This window comes from Bufo gargarizans, chromosome 4 (assembly GCF_014858855.1).
Source record: "Bufo gargarizans isolate SCDJY-AF-19 chromosome 4, ASM1485885v1, whole genome shotgun sequence".
NCBI classification, from domain to species: Eukaryota; Metazoa; Chordata; class Amphibia; order Anura; family Bufonidae; genus Bufo; species Bufo gargarizans.
In genome coordinates, this window is record NC_058083.1 from 18,636,082 (window position 1) to 18,646,401 (window position 10,320).

General features: G+C 41.8%; 1 protein-coding gene across 1 annotated transcript in view; it reads left to right on the plus strand.

The window, feature by feature from the left end:
• LOC122935737 (cytosolic 5'-nucleotidase 1A-like) overlaps positions 1-8,557 on the plus strand; it is a 64,093-nt gene extending 55,536 nt beyond the window's left edge. The window contains exon 7 of the mRNA XM_044291601.1: positions 7,862-8,557. Within this exon, the coding sequence (XP_044147536.1) occupies positions 7,862-8,236 (375 nt within the window). The 3' untranslated portion in view covers positions 8,237-8,557. The remainder of the gene's footprint in view (positions 1-7,861) is intronic.
• Positions 8,558-10,320: the final 1,763 nt, after the last annotated feature.

The following is a 10,320-nucleotide window of genomic DNA, read 5'->3' on the forward strand; positions in this document are numbered from 1 at the left end:
CAGCAGAAGAGGTAGCAGGGGGAGCCTGAGTGACTTCCTTGGTTTTAAGGTGTTTACTCCACTGCAGTTCATGCTTTGCATGCAGGTGCCTGGTCATGCAGGTTGTGCTCAGGTTCAGAACGTTAATGCCTCGCTTCAGGCTCTGATGGCACAGCGTGCAAACCACTCGGGTCTTGTCGTCAGCACATTGTTTGAAGAAGTGCCATGCCAGGGAACTCCTTGAAGCTGCCTTTGGGGTGCTCGGTCCCAGATGGCGGCGGTCAGTAGCAGGCGGAGTCTCTTGGCGGCGGGTGTTCTGCTTTTGCCCACTGCTCCCTCTTTTGCTACGCTGTTGGCTCGGTCTCACCACTGCCTCTTCCTCCGAACTGTGAAAGTCAGTGGCACGACCTTCATTCCATGTGGGGTCTAGGACCTCATCGTCCCCTGCATCGTCTTCCACCCAGTCTTGATCCCTGACCTCCTGTTCAGTCTGCACACTGCAGAAAGACGCAGCAGTTGGCACCTGTGTTTCGTCATCATCAGAGACATGCTGAGGTGGTATTCCCATGTCCTCATCATCAGGAAACATAAGTGGTTGTGCGTCAGTGCATTCTATGTCTTTCACCGCTGGGGAAGGGCTAGGTGGATGCCCTTGGGAAACCCTGCCAGCGGAGTCTTCAAACAGCATAAGAGACTGCTGCATAACTTGAGGCTGAGACAGTTTCCCTGGTATGCATGGGGGTGATGTGACAGACTGATGGGGTTGGTTTTCAGGCGCCATCTGTGCGCTTTCTGCAGAAGACTGGGTGGGAGATAATGTGAACGTGCTGGATCCACTGTCGGCCACCCAATTGACTAATGCCTGTACCTGCTCAGGCCTTACCATCCTTAGAACGGCATTGGGCCCCACCATATATCGCTGTAAATTCTGGCGGCTACTGGGACCTGAGGTAGTTGGTACACTAGGACGTGTGGATGTGGCAGAACGGCCACGTCCTCTCCCAGCACCAGAGGGTCCACTAACACCACCACGACCATGTCCACGTCCGCGTCCCTTACTAGATGTTTTTCTCATTGTTATGGTTCACCACAACAACAAATATATTATTTGGCCCAATGTATTGTATTCAAATTCAGCGGGATATAAATTTGAGGCCTAGTATTTAGGCGCTGGGTGACCGGTATGGATTTAGTGACAGAATTAGACTTGGAAATGCACAGAAGCGTGTGTGTGTGAAGTTATTCTGAATGACCCAATGTGCACCTTGAATATTATATACCCTTTTAGGGATAGATTTCAAATAGCTCTGATATAGCAGAAACCACTAAATTATGAAATTGCTAAATTGGGAATTGTACTTCAACCCAGAACAAAAAATGTGCTTTGACGGACACTAAATATCTTGCCCAGCAACAACAGTACAACGGTGGGTAACGAGAGATTTAGAGGGAATTAAATTTGAGGCCTAGTATTTAGGCGCTGGGTCACCGGTATGGATTTAGTGACAGAATTAGACTTGGAAATACACAGTAGCGGGTGTGTGTGAAGTTATTCTGAATGACCCTATGTGCACCTTCAATATTATATACCCTTTTAGGGATAGATTTCAAATAGCTCTGATATAGCAGAAACCACTAAATTATGAAATTGCTAAATTGGGAATTGTACTTCAACCCAGAACAAAAAATGTGCTTTGACGGACACTAAATATCTTGCCCAGCAACAACAGTACAGCGGTGGGTAACGAGAGATTTAGAGGGAATTAAATTTGAGGCCTAGTATTTAGGCGCTGGGTCACCGGTATGGATTTAGTGACAGAATTAGACTTGGAAATGCACAGAAGCGTGTGTGTGAAGTTATTCTGAATGACCCAATGTGCACCTTCAATATTATATACCCTTTTTGGGATAGATTTCAAATAGCTCTGATATAGCAGGAACCACTAAATTATGAAATTGCTAAATTGGGAATTGTACTTCAACCCAGAACAAAAAATGTGCTTTGACGGGCACTAAATAACTTTCCCAGCTACAACAGGACAACGGTAACGAGAGATTTAGAGGGATTTAAATTTGAGGCCTAGTATTTAGGCGCTGGGTGACAGGTATGGGTTTAGTGACAGAATTAGACTTGGAAATACACAGTAGCGGGTGTGTGTGAAGTTATTCTGAATGACCCTATGTGCACCTTCAATATTATATACCCTTTTAGGGATAGATTTCAAATAGCTCTGATATAGCAGAAACCACTAAATTATGAAATTGCTAAATTGGGAATTGTACTTCAACCCAGAACAAAAAATGTGCTTTGACGGACACTAAATATCTTGCCCAGCAACAACAGTACAGCGGTGGGTAACGAGAGATTTAGAGGGAATTAAATTTGAGGCCTAGTATTTAGGCGCTGGGTCACCGGTATGGATTTAGTGACAGAATTAGACTTGGAAATGCACAGAAGCGTGTGTGTGAAGTTATTCTGAATGACCCAATGTGCACCTTCAATATTATATACCCTTTTTGGGATAGATTTCAAATAGCTCTGATATAGCAGGAACCACTAAATTATGAAATTGCTAAATTGGGAATTGTACTTCAACCCAGAACAAAAAATGTGCTTTGACGGGCACTAAATAACTTTCCCAGCTACAACAGGACAACGGTAACGAGAGATTTAGAGGGATTTAAATTTGAGGCCTAGTATTTAGGCGCTGGGTGACAGGTATGGGTTTAGTGACAGAATTAGACTTGGAAATACACAGTAGCGGGTGTGTGTGAAGTTATTCTGAATGACCCTATGTGCACCTTCAATATTATATACCCTTTTAGGGATAGATTTCAAATAGCTCTGATATAGCAGAAACCACTAAATTATGAAATTGCTAAATTGGGAATTGTACTTCAACCCAGAACAAAAAATGTGCTTTGACGGACACTAAATATCTTGCCCAGCAACAACAGTACACCGGTGGGTAACGAGAGATTTAGAGGGAATTAAATTTGAGGCCTAGTATTTAGGCGCTGGGTCACCGGTATGGATTTAGTGACAGAATTAGACTTGGAAATACACAGTAGCGGGTGTGTGTGAAGTTATTCTGAATGACCCTATGTGCACCTTCAATATTATATACCCTTTTTGGGATAGATTTCAAATAGCTCTGATATAGCAGGAACCACTAAATTATGAAATTGCTAAATTGGGAATTGTACTTCAACCCAGAACAAAAAATGTGCTTTGACGGGCACTAAATAACTTTCCCAGCTACAACAGGACAACGGTAACGAGAGATTTAGAGGGATTTAAATTTGAGGCCTAGTATTTAGGCGCTGGGTGACAGGTATGGGTTTAGTGACAGAATTAGACTTGGAAATACACAGTAGCGGGTGTGTGTGAAGTTATTCTGAATGACCCTATGTGCACCTTCAATATTATATACCCTTTTAGGGATAGATTTCAAATAGCTCTGATATAGCAGAAACCACTAAATTATGAAATTGCTAAATTGGGAATTGTACTTCAACCCAGAACAAAAAATGTGCTTTGACGGACACTAAATATCTTGCCCAGCAACAACAGTACACCGGTGGGTAACGAGAGATTTAGAGGGAATTAAATTTGAGGCCTAGTATTTAGGCGCTGGGTCACCGGTATGGATTTAGTGACAGAATTAGACTTGGAAATACACAGTAGCGGGTGTGTGTGAAGTTATTCTGAATGACCCTATGTGCACCTTCAATATTATATACCCTTTTTGGGATAGATTTCAAATAGCTCTGATATAGCAGGAACCACTAAATTATGAAATTGCTAAATTGGGAATTGTACTTCAACCCAGAACAAAAAATGTGCTTTGACGGGCACTAAATAACTTTCCCAGCTACAACAGGACAACGGTAACGAGAGATTTAGAGGGATTTAAATTTGAGGCCTAGTATTTAGGCGCTGGGTGACAGGTATGGGTTTAGTGACAGAATTAGACTTGGAAATACACAGTAGCGGGTGTGTGTGAAGTTATTCTGAATGACCCTATGTGCACCTTCAATATTATATACCCTTTTTGGGATAGATTTCAAATAGCTCTGATATAGCAGAAACCACTAAATTATGAAATTGCTAAATTGGGAATTGTACTTCAACCCAGAACAAAAAATGTGCTTTGACGGACACTAAATATCTTGCCCAGCAACAACAGTACAGCGGTGGGTAACGAGAGATTTAGAGGGAATTAAATTTGAGGCCTAGTATTTAGGCGCTGGGTCACCGGTATGGATTTAGTGACAGAATTAGACTTGGAAATACACAGTAGCGGGTGTGTGTGAAGTTACTCTGAATGACCCTATGTGCACCTTCAATATTATATACCCTTTTTGGGATAGATTTCAAAGAGCTCTGATATAGCAGGAACCACTAAATTATGAAATTGCTAAATTGGGAATTGTATTTCAACCCAGAACAAGAAATGTGCTTGAACGGACACTAAATAACTCGCCCAGCTACAGCACTAGGGACAGATTTAGCTGGATATAAATTTGAGGCCTAGTATTTAGGCGCTGGGTGACAGGTATGGGTTTAGTGACAGAATTAGACTTGGAAATACACAGTAGCGGGTGTGTGTGAAGTTATTCTGAATGACCCTATGTGCACCTTCAATATTATATACCCTTTTAGGGATAGATTTCAAATAGCTCTGATATAGCAGAAACCACTAAATTATGAAATTGCTAAATTGGGAATTGTACTTCAACCCAGAACAAAAAATGTGCTTTGACGGACACTAAATATCTTGCCCAGCAACAACAGTACAGCGGTGGGTAACGAGAGATTTAGAGGGAATTAAATTTGAGGCCTAGTATTTAGGCGCTGGGTCACCGGTATGGATTTAGTGACAGAATTAGACTTGGAAATACACAGTAGCGGGTGTGTGTGAAGTTATTCTGAATGACCCTATGTGCACCTTCAATATTATATACCCTTTTTGGGATAGATTTCAAATAGCTCTGATATAGCAGGAACCACTAAATTATGAAATTGCTAAATTGGGAATTGTACTTCAACCCAGAACAAAAAATGTGCTTTGACGGGCACTAAATAACTTTCCCAGCTACAACAGGACAACGGTAACGAGAGATTTAGAGGGATTTAAATTTGAGGCCTAGTATTTAGGCGCTGGGTGACAGGTATGGGTTTAGTGACAGAATTAGACTTGGAAATACACAGTAGCGGGTGTGTGTGAAGTTATTCTGAATGACCCTATGTGCACCTTCAATATTATATACCCTTTTTGGGATAGATTTCAAATAGCTCTGATATAGCAGAAACCACTAAATTATGAAATTGCTAAATTGGGAATTGTACTTCAACCCAGAACAAAAAATGTGCTTTGACGGACACTAAATATCTTGCCCAGCAACAACAGTACAGCGGTGGGTAACGAGAGATTTAGAGGGAATTAAATTTGAGGCCTAGTATTTAGGCGCTGGGTCACCGGTATGGATTTAGTGACAGAATTAGACTTGGAAATACACAGTAGCGGGTGTGTGTGAAGTTACTCTGAATGACCCTATGTGCACCTTCAATATTATATACCCTTTTTGGGATAGATTTCAAAGAGCTCTGATATAGCAGGAACCACTAAATTATGAAATTGCTAAATTGGGAATTGTATTTCAACCCAGAACAAGAAATGTGCTTGAACGGACACTAAATAACTCGCCCAGCTACAGCACTAGGGACAGATTTAGCTGGATATAAATTTGAGGCCTAGTATTTAGGCGCTGGGTGACCGGTATGGATTTAGTGACAGAATTAGACTGGGATATGGCCAAAAAATGAACAGACTATTGCTGGTTAAATGCACTTGGTGTGACAGCTTCACCCTGATGTAGGCTTTAGCCAAAAAACAACCACACCATTGAGGGTTAAATGCACTTGGTGACAGGCGCAGCTTGCCCCTGATTTTGTATATGGCCAAAAAATGAACAGACTATTGCTGGTTAAATGCACTTGGTGTGACAGCTTCACCCTGATGTAGGCTTTAGCCAAAAAACAACCACACCATTGAGGGTTAAATGCACTTGGTGACAGGCGCAGCTTGCCCCTGATTTTGTATATGGCCAAAAAATGAACAGACTATTGCTGGTTAAATGCACTTGGTGTGACAGCTTCACCCTGATGTAGGCTTTAGCCAAAAAACAACCACACCATTGAGGGTTAAATGCACTTGGTGACAGGCGCAGCTTGCCCCTGATTTTGTATATGGCCAAAAAATGAACAGACTATTGCTGGTTAAATGCACTTGGTGTGACAGCTTCACCCTGATGTAGGCTTTAGCCAAAAAACAACCACACCATTGAGGGTTAAATGCACTTGGTGACAGGCGCAGCTTGCCCCTGATTTTGTATATGGCCAAAAAATGAACAGACTATTGCTGGTTAAATGCACTTGGTGTGACAGCTTCACCCTGATGTAGGCTTTAGCCAAAAAACAACCACACCATTGAGGGTTAAATGCACTTGGTCGCAGCTTGTGCTGGCGCACCACAAGACACAAAATGGCCGCCGATCACCCCAGAAAAATGAGACTGACAAACGGTCTGTGCAGCCTAAAAACAGTGAGCAATTGAGGATCAGCAGCTCAATGATCCACAGCTGCAGATCGATCAGTTAATCAAGTCCTTTGGAGGAGTTAATCTGCCTAATCTCGCCCTACTGTCGCAGCCGCAACCTCTCCCTACGCTAATCAGAGCAGAGTGACGGGCGGCGCTATGTGACTCCAGCTTAAATAGAGGCTGGGTCACATGGTGCTCTGGCCAATCACAGCCATGCCAATAGTAGGCATGGCTGTGATGGCCTCTTGGGGCAAGTAGTATGACGCTTGTTGATTGGCTGCTTTGCAGCCTTTCAAAAAGCGCCAAGAAAGCGTCACAAAAGCGCGAAGAAAGCGACGAACACCGAACCCGAACCCGGACTTTTACGAAAATGTCCGGGTTCGGGTCCGTGTCACGGACACCCCAAAATTCGGTACGAACCCGAACTATACAGTTCGGGTTCGCTCATCCCTATCTATAAGGTTAATAAGCTCTATTTTATTCATATAATTTTTCTTTCTTTTTTTGGGGGGGTGGGGTGAGGCAGCAAATCTTCCAGCAGTAGTGCAGAGGAAGAATGGAGCAATAACCCCCAGTATTCTTTTGTATATAAACCAGGGGCATGGTGAGCTAAATATCCCTGCTAATGCGGTGGAGAGATCTGGCAACTGCTTTATATATAGTGTTGAAAGCAAAACTGGATAGATTGGATGGATGGATAGATGCTTGAGGAAGGCTCTAGTGTTTGAGCCGAAACGTTGTGTCCACATGGGTGAATAAACGTTGTCCTTTTTTCATCATTTGAGAGTGCTGCCGTTTTGCATTTTATGTTTGTTTGGGCATAAGTCTTGTCCCTGCCTTTGTCTGGTGCTGCCATTTTTCTTATAGAAAGATAGAGACATGCATGGTACCAAGTCCCAAAATGACCGAATCCGCTAACCCCTTGCATTGTTGTGACAACACCCTGCTTCCACAAAGGGTAGATATGTTGCACCGAGTATCACACGACGCTCTAAGAACATTATTCTACATTTACAAAACACTGGAGCAGGATTGTTATGTGATGTTTAAATGCAACAATAGCCAGTGCCAAGCCTGTGCCTAGTGCCAGACGCTCTTACACCATCCCAGTCCCTGCTATAAACAGATTTCGGTATATTAACAAACATTTAAATTATTTGTAACGTGAGTATTCTTTCCAATGTACTTAAGCTTGTGTAATTTTATGTTGTAAATGCTGCCACCACAAAGAAAACATTCTTAGTCTTTAATAGGAAACCTACCCATTTCTTCTACAGGGTCCACTGAAATGCTTTCTAGAAGCACTAGGTAGACTTCAGAGAAAGTTCTATGCTAAAGATGCCCGTCTGAAGTGCCCCATAAGGACCTATCTTGTGACTGCCAGAAGTGCTGCCAGCTCTGGTGCCCGAGTCCTGAAGACCTTGCGTGCCTGGGGTCTGGAGGTGGATGAAGCACTTTTTCTTGCAGGGGCTCCCAAAGGACCAATTTTAGACAAGATTCGACCTCATCTTTTCTTTGATGACCAGATGTTCCACATAGAAGGTGCCCAAGAACTGGGTACAATTGCAGCTCATGTTCCTTACGGGATCGGTCAAAAGTATCATAAATCAACCTTAAAGGAGGAAGCCAAGAAGGAACCAGAAAAGAAATAAAGAATGTTCTTCTTTTTAAGCACACTTGTATGTAAATAGTATGGTATCTTCTGTAGGTGTTTTTATGATTAAGCAAATGATCCCAATCCACTGTTTGAGTTATTTAAGAAATCGATCATTGGCCTTGAGGAAGCTATGGATGGACAGATGCCTCACCAACACTAACTATCTACTCATCCTTGAAGCCACAGTTTTGTTAGCACTATGGAAGGGGTCCAATCCTTTCCTGTTGGAAGGTGGAATAATTATTATCAACATGTTTGATGGCAAACCTTTAGAAAAGCTCTCAATGTCCTACCAACAATGGCTCAATGATTGGATCAGGTAGAAAAATTGGCTCACTTATAATTAACTATGGCCTACCTGTATTGAAGACAACAATTTTGTGGAGTCTTTTATAGCCTTTCAACCAATTTTCATGGAAATCAGTAGTTTATTTTGTCCATCATGACAAATGGGTCTTCAGTTAAAGGTTAAATAGGTGTTCTCCTTAAAATATAAACATATAACTCCTAAACCTACAAGTTATAAAGTTGTCCCTGTCAAGATGTTAAAAAGTCTTTTCTGCTGCTTCCTAGAGAGGAAATACAGAATGCTATGAATTCAACACCAATGAGTCATGATGGCCAAAATATGGCTGCAGTTACTTAGCTTGTGGACAGTGGTTTGGTCCAAAACATGGCCATTTTTCTATTTGAGAAAACTTGGAAACTGATATAAAATGGTAGTGATATATAATAAAAAAGTTGATGAAGCATCTTACCTCTGAGCTATCCTAATGGCCTTCAATTGGATAGACTTTCAAAAAATTTCCCATTACCTAAGACTGTGGACTCCAACCTGGTGGTTGAAGACCATTGGTCTAAGCGGACATGATCATATGTGTTCCCTGTAGATTTAGCACTGTATAAATGCAAGACATTTCCTATTGGACCAGTGGGAAAGCATTCAAGAAAATTGATGGAGCTGAGCACAAATGTGGAGACAAATAGGGTAGCCCTGGTGGTAGGACATTGCTTTTTTTTTTTTTTTTTTTTAATATAGTGTAGGGTTTTACGTTGGTGTATAATCTTTATTTGGACCACCCAAGTGGTAGCACTTCTACTTGTAAAGTTTGCTTTCTATATGGTCAGGTAACTTTTGGTGCCTTCACCTACCCTCAACCTCTATAAATCAGGGCCTTTATGTGATATTATCATGAATGTAATCTATTATATTCTTAGCACTGGGATTGTGGCTTACATTTTTTACAGGCTGCAATACAAACTTTTTGAATAGGAAACCAGTATTGAAGAGTGAACTCCACTATGATAAGTTTAGGTCGGGTTTCTTATTTGATTGTTCTCAGATTCTACAATCCATGGGAGATACCGTACATCGAGGATAATACAGGTATATGAGATATATCCTATACAAATCATTATGTTCACTTAGCATAGCATTTTTACATATGCTATTAATACTATAGGTGTCTGAGGATATATTGGATTTGAGATATACCACCGATAATACAAGTACCATTGGATATAGATTTACAAGACACAGTCTAGAAAATGGATGCCCAACCTGCGGCCCTCCAGCTGTTGCAAAACTACAACCCCCAGCATGCCTTGACAGCCTACAGCTACTAGGGCATGCTGGGAGTTGTAGTTTTGCAACAGCTGGAGGGCCGCAGCTTGAGCATCCCTGGTCTAGAACTTAGATAGTACAGAATTTTTTAGATATGCTGTAGATACTACAGGTGCCAATAGATACAGATTAGATGGGACAAACCTTTGGAGATGCATCTAATATACCGTTGGTCTTTGAAGATACATCTTATATACTGTACCGCTGGTCTTTGGAGATGCATTTTATATACCATTGGTCTTTGAAGATGCATCTTATATTCCGCTGGTCTTTAGAGATTCATCTTATTTACCACTGGTCATTCAAGATACACATGCACCTAGATGCAGCAGTGTCCGGTAGAATATTTATGCTGACTTCCAATAAATCTAACCATCAATTTTTTTTTCTCATGGAGTTCTTGGGCTACTTTCACACTCGCGTTTGGTGTGGAGCCATCATGGATCTGCACAGAC